This window comes from Leptopilina heterotoma, unplaced genomic scaffold (genome assembly GCF_015476425.1).
Source record: "Leptopilina heterotoma isolate Lh14 unplaced genomic scaffold, ASM1547642v1 Lhet_275, whole genome shotgun sequence".
Classification (NCBI taxonomy): Eukaryota; Metazoa; Arthropoda; class Insecta; order Hymenoptera; family Figitidae; genus Leptopilina; species Leptopilina heterotoma.
Window position 1 is genome coordinate 2,314,957 of NW_025110983.1, and position 21,762 is coordinate 2,336,718.

At 21.4% G+C, this 21,762-nt stretch overlaps 2 protein-coding genes across 3 annotated transcripts in view; one reads left to right on the forward strand and one right to left on the reverse strand.

Moving 5' to 3' along the window:
• Positions 1-21,762, forward strand: part of LOC122504010 (protein numb) — a 147,306-nt gene that overhangs the window by 107,514 nt on the left and 18,030 nt on the right. The gene's annotated exons all lie outside the window — the stretch shown is intronic.
• On the reverse strand, positions 18,042-19,904 carry LOC122504012 (tigger transposable element-derived protein 4-like). Its single transcript, XM_043614833.1, has 2 exons — positions 18,538-19,904; positions 18,042-18,217 (listed from the first exon to the last, which is right to left on the reverse strand). The coding sequence occupies exons 1-2, from the start codon at positions 19,220-19,222 to the stop codon at positions 18,042-18,044; spliced, it is 861 nt and encodes a 286-aa protein (XP_043470768.1). The 5' UTR covers positions 19,223-19,904.

A 21,762-nucleotide genomic window follows, 5' to 3' on the forward strand; every position in this document is an offset into this window, starting at 1 on the left:
TCTTAATATGATTATTTATATTTTTTTTTATTACTATCTATTTATTTTTTAAAATAAAAATAATCGTCCCTCGCGGGAATCGAACTCCAAACCTGCGACATCGTAAACCTTTACGCTAACCACTAACCTACGCCACATATTTTTATTCAATATATTAAATTAAAAAAATGTAAATAACAACAGTAATATTAATAAAAAGAAAAGTAGAAATAATAATTATAATATTACAACAGAAGTAACATTTAAATTAAAATAAAATAAATAAAAAATGAAAGAAAATAAAAGAAATAAATAAAAATTATTTTAGTAATAAATTATTTAGTAAAATTAATATAAATAAAAATATAAATACAAACAATAATAATTAAATAAAATTTGAAATAAAAAAAAAATTTTTTTATGTATTTTAATTAATTGATGAAAGAAATATTAACGGTGGGGAAAAACATTCATTAAAATATTTAAGAGAAAGAGAGATAAAGATTTTTCTCTGCGACTGATGATCTTGAAAGTGATGTTGTTGAGGATGGACCAGCTGTCACTGTGTGCCCATGGTGGTGTTTCATTCTTGGAAAAAGGTTTCACGCTCGCTATTCAATTTTTGATTTGCAGCTGTTCCTTTTTTTATTTTCTTCGCACGAGTCCCTTTTTCCTATTTTTCTCTCTTCTATGGAATTTTCCATTATTTTCTTTTTCTCTCCTACTTTTACACTCTTCTTTATCTATTAAATTTTTCTTTATTTTTTTTAACTTTTTTCAATGACGAAAATATTATTATTATTATTATCAATATTTTTATTATTATTATTATTATTATTATTATTATTATTATTATTATTATTATTATTATTATCATTATTTTTATTATTATTATAAAAATATAATAATAATAATTATATATTTGTTTATAATAACGTATTTTAAATAAGTAATAAACGCAGTAGAGAACAATATTTCTCACTTTACTAGGAACATAACCTCACTTTTTACCTTCAACTTTTTCTTGATTGAAACATCGATTTTTTGAGAATATTTATATTCTTTTTCTACAAATAATAACTCTTGCCATCGAAAACTATCGAATTGTGTCAATTTTGACAGGAAACTTGCATTTTGTTGGGAATTATTTGACAATTAATTCACGAGGTGGTACCACCTGAGAAGTTTACATGAGCGCAAGTCATGCAAATGTCAAAATTAACGAATTTTTTTTTCAACTAATGAAAATTCAAGAGTGAACCATTATATTTCTGCGAATTATTTTACTTAATTATTTTTTTTAATTACTTTATAAACAATTTTTGATTATTTGTTTCCCTTTTGTGAAATAAATAAATGAAATAGTTTTTTCTATCCATAATTTTTTTTTATTCACTCTTTTTGTTATTTTTGATTTTTTTATTTATTACAAATTTTAATTAACAGTATAACAAATGACAAATAAAAAAATATAATAACGAATAATTATTTTTTTGCAAAAATTTACTAAAATTATTCATTTTATTTGATATTTGTTTATTTGTTACGAAATAATTTAATATTATTATTATTATTATTATTATTATTATTATTATTAGAATTGTTATTTAAATTTGTAGTAAATAAAATATATATAAATAGAAAAAATAACAAAAAGTGAATAAAAAAAATGTTAAGAAAAAAAATTAATTTTATTCATAATTGAGATATTTTTTTTATGATTTTTTTCCCCTGAACAAATATTATGAGTGATTAATTGATTCATCTAAGCGTTACGCGATAACGATCTTTTTTTATTTCCCAGATTCTAAAGATTTGGAGACTCGACTATTTTTTCTCCCCAGTTTTATACAAACACTTAGATAATATTATTGTTCAATTAAAATTTTTTATTGCTTTATTCTCTCATCATTTTTTAATAATTAAAAAATTTTTTTTTTATTTTTTTCTTTTTCTAACTTTTTTTTCTCAAAAATTTATTCTTATTTATTATTATTATTATTTTTTTCTTATTTATTATTATTTTTATTTTTTTTCTTATTTATTATTATTTATTCAATTTTCAAATATAAAAATATGTCAATTTCTTTAAAAAATAAAGTCTAATTAAATAAAATAATGATATAAAAAAAATAGTTAATTTAAATGAAAAAATTTCTTCTTTAATTAAAATTTGTTTATTTAGAAAAAATATGTTTTCACTTATATATATATTTTAATAAAACGAAACTTTATTTTTTTCTGAATTAAAACCAGGAAATTCATTGTGCGCAATCCTTTGTGAAACTGACGCTGCATTTTTTTTTTTTTTTTGAAGAAAATAAAATAGTCAGCATCAAAAGGTATTGAAATACATTTTTTTTTTTTGTAAATTCGAAACGAAAGTTTTCCTCTCTTAATATTTTAAAGCTTTTTCTTGTGTATATATTCGAGATTTTTTATTTTGTATAAAGTTTAAAAAAAAGGAAATTTGCCTTTATATCAGAGTAAATTTTTTGAGATAACTTTTTATCTTTTGTTGGTATTTCTGCTTTTAGAAACAAATTACATAAAAAATTTCTCAATAAGTATTTTATTTTTTATAAAAACTATTATTATTATTATTATTATTATTATTATTATTATTATTATTATTATTATTATTTATTCCTTTAAATTATTATTATTATTTATTCCTTTAAATTATCATCAACATTTATATTAAATTAAATATTATTATTGATATTTTAATGGGTTTTTCAATGGAAGTTTAATTAATGTAAAAAAAATTTTTATTCAATTTTTTGCAAATGAAAAAAGTATTCATATAATTATATTAATAATAATATTAATAATAATAGTAATAATAAAAATAATAATAATAATAATAATAATAATAAAATAAATAATTATGTGTGGCGTAGACTAGTGGTTAACGTAATCGGTTACGATGCTTTAGGTTGCGAGTTCGATACCCGCCAGCGTCGATTTTTTTATTAAAAGAAAAAAAATTAAATATAAATAATAAATATAAAAGTGGAAATTATAGAAAAATAATAATTAAAAAAGATAAATATTGGTAGAAAATCAATTTAAAAAAATAAATTATAAAAAATAAAAATAAAAAAATAAAAAAAAATTAAAATTAAGGGGATTTGAACCTTGATGACGTCACAGTTTGTGCAAAGCATTAGCTTTAAATCTGTGACGTCATCATGGTTCAAATGCCCTTAAAATAAAAAAAAAATTAATAAAAAAAGATTAAAAAAAAATTTTTTAAATTAAAAAATTAATCTGTTATAAGAAATAGTTATTAAATATGAAAATAAAAAATAAATAATTATTGCCGAAAAAAAGTAAATTTTTCTTCGCGAATATTCAAATGAAATTGAGTTCTTTTTTTTCTGCAAGAAAATAGAATTTTATCGTCAAATAAGCGCTAGGAATTTATTTGTATTTAAAATTTACAATGTCTGTGGGTTTTTGTGTTGTCTACATATTTACGGTTCGTTGTTTGCGTAACGTTCACTTGACAGTAAAATGACGTATATTCCACGAGTGACGCCTCTGCGCATGTAAAATAATAATCATTTATTCAGAATTTTTTTTTTCTTTTCAATTTTTTTTTTTTTATTCTTTTTTCAAACAGCCAAGTTGTACTGACTTTTAATTAATTTTCAAATTATTGTTTCCTTCAATAATACTTAATATTTTTCTACTGAAAAATTGTTGTTTTTTTATCTTTTTTGTAATTGAAAAAATAGATTTTTAATTTATTTTTTTTTTAAAAAGAAGAAGAAGATAAATTTTTAATGGTTTTTTTGGGGTAAAAACTAATATTTAATTTTTTTTTAAAGAGGAAAATTAATATTCAAATTTGGTTTTTAGGAAAAATAATAAATTTGTTAATTTTTTGGGAAAATGAGAAAATTAATTTTGAATTTTGTTTATTATGAAAAATAGAAAATTGACTTTCAATTTGCTTTTCAGGCAAAAATATAAATTTTCTTCAGAAGGGAAAAAAAAAAATTTTTTTTTTTTTTTTTAAATTAATTTATTAATTTTTAATTCTGTTTTTTCGAAACAAATAAATAATTGTCAATAAAATAAATAAGCAACTATAAATAAACAATTGTAATTAAAAATAAATATAGAGAAATAAAATAAAAATTAAAAAAAAAATTTTTTTTCTTTTTTTCAATAAAATTAATTGGAAAAATATAATTTCTCTCTCTTTATATAGAAGAAAAATTTGTTTAGAGAAGGAAATTTTCTATAGAGTGAAAGGCACTGCGTGAACTGGGTTCGTGTACATATTAAGTTACTCTTTTCTAGTAAAACGAGACAAACGAGTTTTTTTTCATCGCTTTTTTTTGCGTCTTCTTCTTCTTTTTTTTTGTATTTTATTTTATTTGCAGAATGGTCTGAAAGGGTCATCCACCTTGTTTTCTTTTTAAATGCACACTCGTCGTTCTCTTGTCATTCAAACTGGCTTAAAACTCGTTACATCTCCATATAAACAAAAAAAAAAAAGAAAAAAGAAATTTTTTACCCCCTATTACAATAATTAATTATTTATAATAATTAATAATCAACAAGTAATTAAAAATCAACAAAAAGAAAAAATTTCATTTACAAATTTTGCAATTCAATAAAATATTTATTTATTTTTAGGTATTATTTGTTCGATACTAAGAAATAAGTGAAATTTATTTATTTAAATAAATAGAAATTATTTTATTTAAACAAATAAATATAAATTAAAATAAATTAATGAATAATTTTACTAAAAAACAAAATTTACCTGTTTACCATTGTAAAAAAATTAATAAAAATAAATATTAGTCATAATAGTAAAGAGTAGAATACATTTGTTTAAATAAATAATATAAACAAATAATGTAATAAAATAATATATAAACAAAAATGCAACATTAGTCATAATAGTAAAAATAATATTAATGATAGTGAAAATAGTAATAACACATTTATTTTTATTTTGTTATATTTATAATTTTATTTATAAAAAAATAAATAACTGATCATTGTGATTAAATGTTCATTTCACTTATTTTGAAAAAGGGCGCGAGAAAAGGATAATTGTTATAGAGGAAAAAAAACAAAATGTCGGACGACAAACAGCTGATTCACATCAAGAATTAACGCAACGATATTTTAGAATTGTGAGAATGAATCGACGCTGATCGCACGGATTTATAAAAATAAACTTTGATTCATTATTATGGGAACGTTCGATTTCGTCATTAAATAAGAAAATAATTTTCGTTCTTCATATTATAATTAGACATTTGTTTTATTTACTTTGTTTATTTCTCTTAATTTTTTTAAATTGATTTTCTACCAATATTTATCATTTTTAATTATTTTTTAAAATAATTTTCATTTTTACATTCATATTTATTTTTGTTATTTACTTTTTAATATAAAAATAATCGACGCTGGCGGGAATTTACTATTTTTACAATTTTCAATTAAACAGAGAAACGAAATTATTTTTTAAAAATTTAATTAAAAGTTCTGTGACAAAAATAGAAAATAATAGAAGGTATTAAAAAAAATATTAAGAGAAAATGTAAGAGAGGAACGAAATTATTTTTTTTTAATTTAATTAAAATTTCGAAAAATAGAAAATAATGAAAAGCAATGATAAAAAAAATATTAAAATAGCAAAAAAGGAGAAAAGTCAAACGAAATAAAATTTTTTACGAAATGAAACGTTTTTTAGAAACGTATTTTTTATTCTGATGGAAGAGAGAGAGAATAATTTTGCATAAAATGATCTCTTATACTGGCGCGCTTGAAAATGAAGAGGAATTTTTGCTATATATTCATTTTAGGTAATTTGATATTCAAATCGATTCCAACGACCATTATTTTCAAGTTTCCTTTTTGGTTAAATTTTTGTTTTTTTTGTTTTTTTGTTCACACAAAATATATATAATTCACTTCCCTCGATTGTCTATTTGGAATAATTCAAAAAAATTCTATTTTTTTCGTTCGATAAAAACAAAATGTTTTTTTTTCTTGCAAACAAAGAAATCTTTTTTAATAAAATTCAATAAGAATTCTATTTTTTTTTAAACAAATATTTCTTATACAAAGCAAAAATAAATGTTTTTTTAAATAATAATTCAGAAAAATTCTGTTGTTTCAAAATAGTTGTGTTTTACAAAGAAAATTGTTTTTTAATAATAATTAAAAAAATGTTTTATTAATAATTCAAAAAATGTTTTATTAATAATTCAAAAAATGTTTTTTCAATAATTCAAAAAATTTGATTTCTTGAAAATAAATGTTTTTTAAAAAATGTGTCGTCACTAATTTCGTTTTTTTTTTTTTTGGAAAAAAGTTTCAAAATATTTTCTAAGAAAAAAAAATGGAATAAAAAAATTGAGCTAAAAAAATTTTTTTAAATTATTTTTTTATAAAACTGTTTTGTTTAACAAAACATAATAAACCATTTGCCCCATTGAGTGTAAATATTGAATCTATTTTGTTAAACAAATGTATGGAAAAAAAATTTAATTTTTTTTTCTTTTTGAGGTAAAAATATATTCAAATGCAAATAAACCTTGAATTTTATTATACACACGCGTTGATTTTCAATTGATTCCATTTTTTAAAATTCATAATGTAAATTTTCGATTTTTTACATAATGTTTTTTCTGTATTGAGTTGTTTAATTTTTCAGTTTGAATGGAAATAGATGATAATAATAACACTGAGAGAAACAAATCAACAGATAAAACGAAACAAAAAATATTAATTTCAATAATTAATTCTTTAATTAAAAATATTAAACACAAACATTTTTATTTTTGTATAAATTAACTAAATAATTAATTAGTTATTTTATTGATAATATAATTATATTATTATTATTATTTTTATTATTATTATTATTATTATTATTATTATTATTATTTTATTATTATTATTATAATTATATTTTTTAATAATAATAATTATGTTATTATTATTAAAATTGTTATTATTTTTTTATTATCATATTTAATTAATAATAAAAAAATGTTATTAATAATGAGGGAAAAAACTAGTAATGAATAGTCTTGAAAATTAAATTCGCATCAAGAAGTGGTTTCTGATTAGATCGTCATCTCTCGCTTGGCTTTCACCTGAAATTTTGAGTAACAAATATAAAAGGTAGTGTGTATTATAGAAAATTTATTCTCATCGCAGAGATCTAGACTCGAGAGCAAGGGGATCGTACCTCAAGGATAACTGGTCGAGAAATCTGTCGGGTTTTCGAAGTACACAGTCTTCTTTCTTGTATTATAAATGCCAATCTGGATTCTTCATTTTAAAAATACATTTAAAAAAAAACAAACAAATTTTTTTCCTTTCTTTCACTTTTTTAAAATTATAAAATGAAAATTCCTTAAAAAGTTTGATTTAATTCAATTCTATTCAATTCTATTCAATTCTATTCAATTCTATTCAATTCTATTCAATTCTATTCAATTCTATTCAATTCTATTCGATTCTTTTTAATTTTTATCGATTTAATTCTATTCAATTCTATTCGATTCTTTTTAATTTTTATCGATTTAATTCTATTCAATTCTATTCGATTCTTTTTAATTTTTATCGATTTAATTCTATTCAATTCTATTCGATTCTTTTTAATTTTTATCGATTTAACTCTATTCGATTTCATTTAATTCTATCCAATTCGAATCTATTTAATTGCTTATATTCAATTCAATTTAATTTGAAGTCTATTCGATTCAATTTTATTAGATTTAATTCTATTCCATTCCATTTAATTCTTTGCAATTCGATTCGATTCTATTCATTTCTATTCATTTCTATTCAGTGTGTTTCAAGTATATTCGATTTAATTCAATTCTATTGAATTCTAATTTTACCAAAAATCGAAACTATTTGCCATCAATAATTATAATTTTAATAACAATAACAATAATAATAAAGAAATGATAATAATAATAATAATAATAATTTTAATAATAATAAAAAAAATAATAATAATTACAATAATGTTAATAATAGTAGAAAATTGAAGTATTTATAGTAAAATTGGATAATTTTGCTACCTCCAGAGACGGTATTCATTCAATATATATAACCTTCAACAAAAATGGCTGTGCGCTCTTTTATTTTTCTTACACCGATCAGGAAAGTGCATGCACCTGTATTCTTGTACTCCTATTTCTAGAGGATGTTAAGGACACTGGCCTCCAGGAACGTATTTATCGATTTTACTCCCATTTCAAAATTATTTTTCGCATTCGCAATATTTTTAACAAAAGAAAATTTATTTATTTAAATTTAAATCATAGTTCCTAATTTCCTATAAAAATCATTATTCGTCAATTTTTTTTTTTTGAAAAATAAACTAAAATTAAAAATTTTAACAAAAAAGAAAAAAAATATTGTCATTTAATTACAACAAATTTATTTTTTTCCTTTTATGCAAAAAAAAGGTAATTTTATCCAGAAGAGAATTTAAATTTGAATTTTATTTAAAGAAGAAAGAAATTATTTATTTATTTATTTATTTATTTAAATCTAACAAAAATAAAAATATATTTTTTACCAACAGATTCTTTATTTTTTATTTTAAAACATTATTTATAATAAAATAAACATTTACTTTTCACTGATTAACTTTTTGTAAATTAAAAAAAAATTTTTTTTAATTAATTTAAAAAAATTAAACAAATACAAATTAATTAATTTCAGTTTAATTTATTTATTTCAAATTTTAATTAATTTAAATTTATCTTAACAATTTATTCAAAAAAATTATTTAATTTAAATTTAATTTATGTATTTATTTAAAAATTTAAGTAAAAAATATGGTAGGTTTCAACTTCACATTTAGTGAAGAAACTTACTAATAAATTGACAATTGTTTCGTGGAAAATTGTGGGAAATTTCAAATAAATAAAAAAAAAATTTTTTTTCAAATAATTTTCGAGAAAACAATTTTTTTCCAAATTAACAAATTTTATCGAATGAAAATATTAAAGAGTGTCGATTAGTGGAAAATAATATTGAACGTAAAACAAGGAGATTTAACGGACAGTTTGTTGTGTAACATTGCAGAAATTTTTGCAAAAGTATTATACTGTATAGGAGATATATAGAGGACTGTAAGTGGCACGACTGACTAGTATTACGAGTACTTACGACCAGTTTTAATCCTTTCACCGACAAGGCAGGTGCAATGCATGTGAGAAAGTTAGTACAATAATGCCACCAACCTTCTCTCACTAATGCTTATAAATAATCCACTCAACAAATTATTTTCAATCAATTTGTAAAAAAAAGGAAAAATATCTAATCATAGGAAACAAATAATTGAGCCCAAAAATTTTTTTTTTACAATTTTCTATTTTTTATTTGCAATTTTCTTTAATTTTTGGTATTTTTTTTTCTTTTTTCAAAGAGAAATTTTTTATTTTTCGTTTCATTCTATTCAATTCTATTTAATTCTATTTAATTCTATTTAATTCTCTTTAATTCTATTTAATTCTATTTAATTCTGTTTAATTCTATTTAATTCTATTTAACTCCATTTAACTCTATTTAACTCTATTTAATTCGATTATATTCGATTCCATTGAATCCAATTCTATTCAATTCTATTTAATTCTATTCAATTTATTTCTATTTCATTCGATTCAATTAAATTCCATTTTTTAAATGATTTGAATCAAAAAGACTTAATTCTAATTCGTTCCATTCAATTCTATGCAATTCGATTCAATTCTATAAAATTCAATTCTACACAATGCGAATAAATTGTATTTAATTCAAAGTTCATTCGATTCAAATCAATATTATTCGATATTAATTCTATTTAATTCTATTCAATTCATTTAAGAAATAGAATAGAATTAAATATAATTAAATAGAATTGAATAGAATCGAAGAGAATTGAATCGAATTTAATGGAAACGAATAGAAATGAATTCAATTAAATAGAATTCAATGGAATCGAATAGAATTAAAATCGAACAGTATTTATTTGAATTGAATAAACTTCGAATTGAATACAATTTATTCGCATTGCATAGAATTGAATCAAATTTTATATAGAATTGAATTGAATAGAAACGAATAGAATCGAATGGAATGAAGTAGAATTCAAAGTCTTTTCAATTCCATTCATTTAAAAAATAGAATATAATTGAATCGAATAAAATAGAAATAAATTGAATAGAATTGAATAATATTAAATAGAATTGAATAATATTAAATAGAATTGAATAGAATCGAATAGAATTGAATTGAATTCAATGGAATTGAATAGAATTAATATCGAACAATATTGATTTGAATCGAATAAACTTCGAATTAAATACAATTTATTCGCATTGTATAGAATTGAATTGAATAGAATAGAATTGAATCGAATCGAATTGAATCGAATTGAATTGCATAGAATTAAATGGAATGAATTAAAATAAAAACGAATTGAATCGAATAGAATCAAATAAAATTAAATTAAATCGAATAAACTTAGAATGGAATAGAAACTTATTCGAAATAAATAGAATTTAATATTTAATTATTTATAATAAAAGTAATAAATAATAATAAATAATAATAATAATAAATAATAAAAATGAAAATAATTGAATTCTTCCAACTAATTTTATTAAATTTTGTTTTTAATAATTGAATTTCTTTTTTATTTTTTCAAATGAAAATTAAAAAGAATAATTCAATTGTTGTATCTATTGAAAATAGTTACAATAAATAAAAATTGAAAAAGGGAAAATTAGAAAAAAAAATTTCTAAAAAGGTCATTGAACTTGATTTCTTGGTGAAAATAATAAGGGTGAAATTTTGTGTCTCGTTTGAAAAGTTTTCAATTTACACTGTACGTAACTTTCCCTCTATGCGCTCAAGAAGCTTTTGTATTTCACACTAACCTGTCAGAAGTGAATTCAAAATTCTTTGAAGTAAGGAGAGAGAAAGAGAGAAAAAAAAATATCATGGGGGCCCCAATGACGTGTCACGACCCCTCTCCCCCTTGACCCTTCGCACCGCAACGTCTAAACGTTGTAAAATTTCTGAAAATAAATTACTCGTCCCCCAGGTGAATGCGCGCAATTCTCATGCTCAGAATTTTTACAGGTGTGTGACCATTTTTTTTCTCCTGTTTTTTTAAAAAATTTTTTTTTAATTAATTTTTTTTCGTTTAACTATTGTTTAATTAAACAATTAAATTTTTTTATTTTAACTAACTATATTATATAGATTATAACTAACTATTAATTAACTTTGAATATAATTAGTTATAAACTAACAATATTTAATTTAATTAATTAATTAAATTAATTAAATTAATTAAATTAATTAAATTAATTAAATTAATTAAATTAATTAATTAAATTTATTTATTTAATTTATTTATTACAAAATTTAATTATTTCCATTATTTAATTATTTTTTTATATAATTATTTCATTATTTAATTATTAATTTGTCATCTTTATTAAACTATAAATTTGTTTAATTAAACTAAATTAAAGAAATTGTTTAATTTATTTGTTTAAATTTATTTATTTAATTATTTGTTTATTCGACTACTAATTAATTAAATTAATTAAATTTATTACATTTATTTAATTATTTAATTATTATTTTATTTAACTATTCATTTGTTTAACTATTTATTTATTAGTCTATTTAACTATTCATTTGTTTAACTATTTATTTATTTAACAATTTTAATCCTTATTAACAATTTAACTTTATTTCAATCTATTTGGTTAATTAATAATTTTTAAGTTTTAACGTTTAAATATTTGTATTTTTAATTATTTCTCTTACTTATTTAATAATTAAACTTTTTAATTTATTGAATTATTTTTTATTTATTTATTATTTAAACTATTTAGTTTTTTAACTATTTGTTTATCCTTTTCTTTATATTTGTTTAATAGTTTATTATTTTAATTATTAATTTATCTATTTTGTTAATTATTAATTATTTATTTACCTAATAGTTTATTAGTTGAATTATTTATTTAACAAATTAATAAATTAAATTTCATTTTTCAAAATCAATTATTTCATTTTTTAGTTATTAACTTTTTTTTAAATAGCAAAAGAAAATTTTCTCATTTATTTAACAAATTTAATTATTTATAATTATTTATTTATAAAAACTGTTTTTTTATTTAAATTAACTATTGTTTACTTAATTAATTAACTTTGTTTAAATAACAAAAAAATTCACTTCTTTGTTTAACATATTTAATTATTTATTTATTTGATTATTCATTTATTTATAAAAACTATGTATTTATTTAATTAAACTATTTAACTTATCAAATTAACTTTATTTAAATAATAAAAAAAAAATTTTTTCTGCACATTCAGCAGTTTGCGATTATATTTCTTTTATTATTATTATTATCAAGTATGCTACACATAAAATAAAAAAAAAGAGGCGAGAAATACCAGACGTGTATTCAGCGGATTTATCATAATGTATAATATTTCTGAGTCATTGGAATGTAGCATAAAAATTGGAAAAAAAAATTTTTGTTGAAGGAAAAGAAAGTCAGTTGATTCTCTATATTGAATAAATATTTATATGTATAAATAATACGTGTATTTGTGCGTGTGTCGGAAAATAGCGGACATTCTGAGCAGGCCAAGGAGATGATTCAGAGACCAGTGTCGTTGGTCTTGTTTATCTTTTCATAAAATTACCTCATTGTTCTTCAAACAAGGTCACGTTGTCCCAGAATCATTCAAACGGTTTCCTGTCATCAGAAAATCATTTTCTCTAATTGACATACTTCAATTAACAATTAAAAAAATAAATATATATTGTTATTGTACATTTGGTTGGACCGAATTAACAATGGTTAATAATTTTAATTGCATAGGAGAGAATTTTTGTAATTTATTTTTATTTACTTCCTTTTTTTTAAATTCTTTTTTAAATTTATTTTTTAATTAATAAATTCTTCTCTTATCATATTATTATATTAATTTTTAATAACTTTTTATAAATTTTTTTATTAATTTGTTATTAATTTCTTAATTTGTTATTAATTTTCTTATTTGTTATTAACTTATTATTTGCTACTAATTTATTAATTTGTCATTGATTTTTTAATTTGTTATTAAATTATTAATTTGTTACTAATTTATTAATTTGTTATTAATTTGTTATTCCTTATTTGTTATTAACTTATTAATTTTGCTACTAATTTATTAATTTGTCATTGATTTTTTCATTTATTATTAAATTATTAATTTGTTACTAATTTAATAATCTGTCACTGATTTTTTCATTTGTTATTAAATTATAAATTTGTTACTAATTTATTAATCTGTTATTAATTTATTAATTTGTTATTAATTTCCTAATTTGTTATTAACTTATTATAATTTGTTACTAATTTATTAATTTGTTATTAATTTCTTAATTTGTTATTAATTTCTTAATTTGTTATTAATTTCCTAATTTGTTATTAACTTATTAATTTGCTACTAATTTGTTAATTTGTCATTGGTTTTTTAATTTGTTATTAAATTATTAATTTGTTACTAAGTTAATAATCTGTCATTGATTTTTTCATTTATTATTAAATTATTAATTTGTTACTAATTTATTAATCTGTTATTAATTTCTTAATTTGTTATTAATTTCCTAATTTGTTATTAACTTATTAATTTGCTACTAATTTGTTAATTTGTCATTGGTTTTTTAATTTGTTATTAAATTATTAATTTGTCATTGATTTTTTAATTTTTGTTAAATTATAAATTTGTTACTAATTTATTAATTTGTTATTAATTTATTAATTTATTACTAATTTATTAATTTATTATAAATTTCCTTATTTGTTATTAAATTATTAATTTGTTACTAATTTAATAATCTGTCATTGATTTTTTCATTTATTATTAAATTATTAATTTGTTACTAATTTATTAATCTGTTATTAATTTCTTAATTTGTTATTAATTTCCTAATTTGTTATTAACTTATTAATTTGCTACTAATTTGTTAATTTGTCATTGGTTTTTTAATTTGTTATTAAATTATTAATTTGTCATTGATTTTTTAATTTTTGTTAAATTATAAATTTGTTACTAATTTATTAATTTGTTATTAATTTATTAATTTATTACTAATTTATTAATTTGTTATAAATTTCCTAATTTGTTATTAACATATTAATTCATTACTAATTTATTAATTTTTAATAACTTTCTATTATTTTTCTATTAATTTGTTATTAATTTATTAATTTGTTACTAATTGATAATTTTGTTATTAATTATTTAATTTGTCATTAATTTATTAATTTGTTGAAACTTATTTTTAGAAATTTGTTATTAATTTCCTAATTTGTTATTAAGTTATTAATTGGTTATTAATTTTTAATTTGTAATTAATTTTTTAATTTGTTATTAATTCTATTTATAAATTTAGTATCTTTAACTACATAATTTTTTACGTCTGATGAAAAAAAAAAAAAAAAATTGAAAAAGACATTGAAAAATTAATAAATAAATTATTTTAATTATTTCTTTATTAATTTTTAAATAGTTTATCCTTTACAAAATTAATAATTAATATTTTATATTCAATGCAATCGTATAGAGAAAAAAATATTTCTTTTTGTTACCAATTATTTCCATATGAATTAAAAAAATATGGGTATTTTGAATTTTTTTTTAAAAGAGAGAGAGAGAGAGAAAGGAAAAGGGGTTACATAAGTGAAAAGGGTTAAATGCGGGCTATCGGAAATTCTCCAATGAAAATGTATCACAGACAATTGAATCAAGTGGCAAATGGTATAAAGCTTGCATTTTTATTAACGTCCGGGTAGAAAAGAGTGAGAAAGGGAGAGAGAGAGAGGGGGGGGATAAGCAGTTCGAGAGGAAGATTATCATTGTAGTATCGTTAAGAGAATTTAATTCAATTGACCCAAGTGTTAAAAGTGCTATCATTTTATTATGTCACCTTATAATTGACATTGTGTATATATTTAGTTTCTAAAAAAAAAAATTTTATATCCGCATAACAATGCACAAAGGAAAATTAATTTTAGAATGAAAAAAAAATGTTTCTTTTTAATTTCTTAATTTTATTATTTTTTAAATAGTTAATTTTTAATTTCAAAAACATTTTTTTTTTAATTATAATTTTACATTTTCAATATTTTCTTTTCCCGAATTTTCCGTCATTGGAGATAATTTTCCCTTTTCGAATTTTCCACGTGGAAAATTTGTTTCTTTTCCGAATTTTCAATCATTGTTTTCCGCACCCGAATTTTTTCATTTTTTGTATTTTCTTTTCTCAAATTTTCCATCATCGAGGAGATAATTTTCCTTTCTCAAATTTTTAACGTGGAAAATTTCTTTCTTTTCCGAATTTTCAATCATTGTTTTTCGTATCTCGAATTTTCCTTCTTCGAAAATAATTTCCCTTTTCTCGAATTTACCATGTGGAACTTTTATTTGTTTCCCGAATTTTTCCATTTTCAATAATTTCTTCTCTCGAATTTTCTTTTATTGGAAAAAATTTTCCTTTCTCGAATTTTTCAATGCGGAAAATTTTTTTTCTTTCCCGATTTCCCAATCATTATTGGTTAACATTAGTTTTTTTCATTCCCGAATTTTTCAACATTTTCTTTTTCCGACTTTTCCTTCTTTGAACATAGTTTCCATTTTCCAAATTATTTTCCATGTGGACAATTTTTTTTTGTTTTCCAAATTTTCAAATAGTTTTTGTTTTCCATTCCCGAATTTTTCCCAGTTTCATTATTTTCTTATCCCGATTTTTTCTTCTTTAGAAATAATTTCCCTTTCCCGAATTTTCCATGAGGAAATTTTATTTCTTTCTCGAATTTCCAATAGATATTGTTTCCCTTTCCCGAATTTTCCCTTTACAAAATTTTCTTATTCTGAATTTTCCATTTTTTTTATTGTATTTTTTTCAAATAAATTTATTTTTTTATTTATTCTTTCCAAATAAATTTCTTCTTTATATAATGTTAGATTTATAAAAAAATGGAAATAACAGAAAAAGAAAAAATTCGGTGCGGGGGAAATTATAGGAAAATGAGTGGAAAAAAAATTCGGGAAAGAATTCAATGGAAATGGAAAAAAGTAAGGAAATTAAAGAATGAAAATAAAGAAAAATTGTCAAACGGAGTATAAGGAAAATATAGAAATGGAAAATTCAAAAAAGTGGAAATTATAGAATGTGGGAAAATTCGGAAAAAGGAAAATTAAAAAACTTTCATTTTCTTAATTTTCCTTAAAATAAATTTTAAAAAAATTTTAAATGCAAACTATAAGATAAAATAAAAAATTAGAAATTTTTCACAGTGAAAATTATAAAAAGGAGGAAAATTTGGAAAAAGGGAAATTGAAAAAAAGAAAAAACGAAAAGGACTCTAAAAAAATAAAAAATTACCAAAGTGGAAAAATGGAAAAGAAGAAAAAGGGGGGGAAGAGTTAGAGGGAAATTAGTGGAAAATGGAAAAGAAAAAAGAAGGAAAATTGGGAAAAAGGAAAAGTTTAAAATTAAAAAAAAGAAAAAACGAAAGAGATAAAAAAATAAGAAAATTACGAAAGTAGAAAGTAGGAAAGAAGAAAAAGGTGAGGGAAATTCCAGTGGAAATTAGTGAAAAATAGAAAAGAAATATAGAGAAAATTGTAATTTTCCTTCTTTGAATTTTTATTTTTCATTAAAACTAGAAAAAAAATGTGGAAATTAGTGAAAAAGAGAAATTAGAAAAGCAAGATGTGGAAATTGGGAAAATTGGAAAATTGGAAAATTAGGAAAACTAAAAACGGAAAATATAAAGAAAATACGAAAAAGAAATGTTTGGAGAGGAAAACTTTTTTCGATTTTGATATTTTTTCGGAAAAAAGGCAAGCGGTGAAAATTCGGAAAATTAAAAAAGAAAAGAAGGAAAAAATAAAAATACGAAAAAAAATGTTTGGAGAGGAAAACTTTTTTCTATTTTGATATTTTTTCGGAAAAAAGGACAAACGGTGAAAATTCGGAAAAAGAAAAGAAGGAAAAAATGAAAAAAATAACGAAAAAAATGTTTGGAGAGAAAATTTTTTTTTTCCGAAAAAAAAATTTACAAGGTGACATAAAATGCGTGAATTATTATTACAGTCAAACCTGGATAAGCGAGAGTTCAAGGGACCGACAACTTTCTCTCGCTTATAGAGGTTTCTCACTTACCCAGTTTTCACTTACAGAGGTCTAAAAGCAAATTTTTCTCACTTACAGAGGTTTATGAAAAAATGTTATTCAAATTAATATTTTATTGTACATAATTATATAATTTATTAGTTATTTTCTTTTAGTTCACATTATCATTATCATTTATTTAAAATGCTTAAAAAAGTCAGTCATTTTCGTTTGTTTTTTTATTCTAATATTGTCAACTTCTTTCTCTAGAGCATAAATTTTATTGAAAACAGACTTATCAACATTTTTAGAAAATTCCAAGAAACGATGAACAGTCTCTAAAGCTTTTAAAGTTTCTTGTTTATTTGGAAAAAGTTCTTCTCTTTTAGTCAAATTTTTGTTTTCTTCATTATCATCTTCATTATCATCATCATCATCATCGTCATCATCATCATTTTGGCCGTGGTTAAATTGGCTATTATGTCGTTATCCGTGAGTTCTCCTGTAACTGTCACATTGTCATCTACTCTAACAAAATCTTCGAAAGTTGGATTTTCAATGTTATGTTCACAAGGCAAGAGTGTATTCCAATCCTCGATACTAGGGACTTCAACATCATCTTCTTCTGTCTGGTTTCCCACGTCAGTGCAAAATCCAGCTTTTTTAAAGCAATTCTTGATGGTGACGTCGCTTATTGAGTACCATGCTTTGCTAGCGAACTTTATAGCCAGAAGTACGTTTATTTCAGGCTTCATATTTTTTTCTAAACATGTCAAAACATGCTTCACCACTTCTTTGCGATAATGTCTCTTAAAAGCATGAATTACTCCTTGATCTAATGGTTGCAAGTGGCTGGTAGTATTGGCAGGTAAAAAAATAACATTCACATTTGCGAGAGTTGGTAAATCTGTATGTGCAGTGCAATTGTCCATAAAAATAACAATTTTTTTTTTTTGGTCTTCATATTTTTATCAATTTTCTGTAGCCACCCTTTAAATATTCCTCTTGTCATCCAAGCTTTTGAGTTGCTTTCATAATCTACAGGTAGGGTTTTTACACCTGCAAGTAAAAATTATGTATTGAATTTTAAGATAATAAAAGACTTGACTGGACTTAAAAGTAAAAATTACTCTCATCATTTTTTGACAGGTAAAATAGTTAAAATAAGGTTTAAGACGAGTTTCAATTTTATCGTTTTAAAAGACTCAGTTTAAGTCAGCAAAAGGCTAAAAACTTGCAAAATCTTGCGAACCGTAGTTTTATAACTAAAAGAAATTTCAAACAAAAAAATTTTTATAATTTTAATAAAAAATTAATTTTTTTGTTACTTTTCAATTAAAATAGGAAATATAATACACAAGAACATATAAAAAACAAACCTTTAAAACATCGAGGTCGTTTTGATTTTCCAATGACGAGTAAAGGCAATTTATTTGTACCAGTCATATTTGCACATTGAAGAATAGTAATACGTTCCTTACTTTGTTTTCCTCCGTGGCACTTTTCTCCTTGAAAGGCAAATGTTTTGTTTGGTAAACACTTAAAAAACAAACCAGTCTCGTCTGCATTATAAATGTCCTCTGGGTCATATTCTGTTAAAAGATTCGGTAGATCTTTAGTCCACTGATTGCATACACGTACATCCACAGATTTGCTTTCTCCAGATAATGTCTTAAAAACTATATCATGCCGTCTTTTAAAACCCTCAAACCAGCCGTTACTAGCTGAGAAGTCTTGTATTCCTATTTTTGTCGCAAAATCTCTGGCTTTTTCTTTTAATAACGGGCCATCCATGGGAATATTTTTGTCGCGGATTTCTTTTATCCATTCTAACAGACAATTTTCAACGTCAGAAAATTCAATTTTTCGGTTTCTCTTAATGTTTCCATGTCCTTCAGCACATCGACTCTTTATTGAATCTTTTTCTTTTAAGATTTTATAAAAAGTAGACTCCGGCAAATTAAACTCACTCGCTATTTCTTTTCGTGATTTTCCGCGCTCGAATTCATTTATTATTTTAAGTTTATCACTCAGAGAAATCACGTTAATTTTTCGTTTGGGCATTATTAATTCACAAGAGACTCTCACTGCCAAGTTAACTATTCAAAATTCGTTTATTAACTGAAAAGAAAATTGTTTGCATTGTATACACTGGGTGTATATCTACGGTAATGGCTAATTATCTTTATTTTCATTTTAGAAAAGTAAGCAAATGCTATTAGAGACAAAAACAAAAGACATTTTGATAAAATTTTAGGAATATATACAGACAAGTCTCTCTCGCTTATAGAGGTCCGAGAGCGACTTCTCTCACTTATAGAGGTCCGGACGAGCAATGACTCTCGCTTACAGAATCTCACTTATAGAGGTTTTTACATGTAAAAATGAAGGGACCGAGAAATTTCTCTCGCTTATAGAGGTTTCTCGCTTATCCAGTTCTCGCTTATCCAGGTTCGACTGTATATATTAATTTCCTTCTACTTTGACGGGGATTTTTTTTTTATTTTTTTTTTTTTAATATATTATTATCGTCACCAGAACAGACGTGCTTATTTGCATCGAGCTCAATGATAAGGTCTTTTGTAATTGAAGTGGAGCAGATCGTGTGCTCTCGTTCAATGTAGTGTGTTTCACACTCCTCTAACACACGTGACTATTTTTATTCTAAACTGAAGAGAAGAGAAAAAAAGAGAGAGACAGAGAATTGTTAAGCCTATTACTTTGCTAAGTAAACATGCTAATCCGATTGTATCGAGAGGTGCTTACTTTCGCACGTTTTAACCATTAGCAATCGTCCAATGATATATTTTCATAGTTTATTTTTTCTTTTCTTTTTCTTTTCATTTTTTGTTAGAGAAAAAAAAATGAATCTGTTTATTTATCAAAGGTGAACAAAAAAAAATTTTTTTTTATTATTTTAAGTAGATGAGAAAAAAAATTTTTTTTATACAAAAGACACGCATGTTATCGATTTAATTTGATTTAATGTTCATCAACATAGAGCAAAAAGAATGGATACGAAAAAAATAACAAAAATTAATAAATAAATGAAAACAATTCAAAAAAAAAAAAAAAATCAGAGAAGTAAATTTATTTACTTATTTATTAAGTATTAAAATCTAAATAAATTATTCAAATTAATCTAAAGATAAGTGAAAATAAATGAATAGAAAAAAAAATTTTATTTTATAAAAATAAACAGCTAAATAAGTAAATAAATAAAATAATAAACAAAAACAGTGAATTAAAATATAGAAATAAATATAAATTAACAAATTAAAAAAAAGTAAATGAAAATAAATAAATTAATAAACAAAAAAATTACGAAACAGTGAATGAAAATATACAAATAAATATAAATAAACAAATAAATGAAAACAGTAAATTAAAATAAAAAAAGTAAATAATAATTATACAAAAATAAATAAACTAAATAATCATATGAATAAATAAAAATAAATAAAAATAAATAAAACCAGTGAATTAAAATATAAAAATTAGTATAAATAGAGAACAATAAATAAAAAGACAATAAATAGAAAAAAATAAATAAAAATCAATAAATAAAACTAAAGAAATAAAAAAAATCGTTAAATATTAAAAAAAAAATTTTTTTCAATAAATCAATTTTATTCCCTTCCATCGAAGAAATTTTATTTTTAGTAACATCGACACAATCTTTATGTATAAAACGAGATTAAATAATGGAAGATAAAAATAAACGAGCCGAAGAAGAAGAAAAAAATTGTCTCTTGAATTTTTATTGTGAATCGTTCGCTCGCCTCAATGATTTCATGTGTCATTAAATTGTATACAATGCTGAGAATCACAACTTTTGCACGTTTGTTAATTACTTGTTTATTTTTTTTCAATCCATTATTTTTCTCCTTTAACGAGATTTTTTATTAAACAAAAAAGAAGAAATAGAAAAAAAACAACAGAAAATGAGTTTAAAATAAATGTGCAATTCACTGGAACCTTGAAAGAAAAAAATTATGATAATATACTTTGTTGGTTATTATTAATTTTTTCTCACTATTGTTCGTGTTAGAATTGACATATTTTTTTTTACTTAACCTCAAAATTAGAATTTTTAAAAAATATTATTTAGTACCTAGGGAAATAAATTTTTGTAATTTAGAATCAATTTTTGCCATTCTGTAGACTCGATTGAGATGATTTTGATGATTTTTCATTGAGATTTGAAGAATTTATTGTTATTTTAAATTTCGAGTTGGGGGATTTTTTTTAAAGGGAAAATTAGAAATATTCTGATCGAATCTAATTTTCTTATCTGTTTTCTAAGGACAGTTGTTTACATTCATTGAATTTTAACCTCGAACGTGTGTTTCGTAGAAAAACTATTTTTTAGACCTACATAACCTCAATATTCAATGGTATTTCTATTTTTCTTTTATTTCTAGTCAAGGAAATAAGCTTTTGCAATTTCTAGCCAAATTCTGCCATCTCGTAGAATCCATTGAGATGATTTTGAACATTTTTCATTGAGATTTGTCAAATTTATCGGCATTTTAAATCTCGAGGTGGAGAATTTTTGTCAAAATTTGAAAATCTTCTTGTATTCTGTGTCAATTGTGGACTAA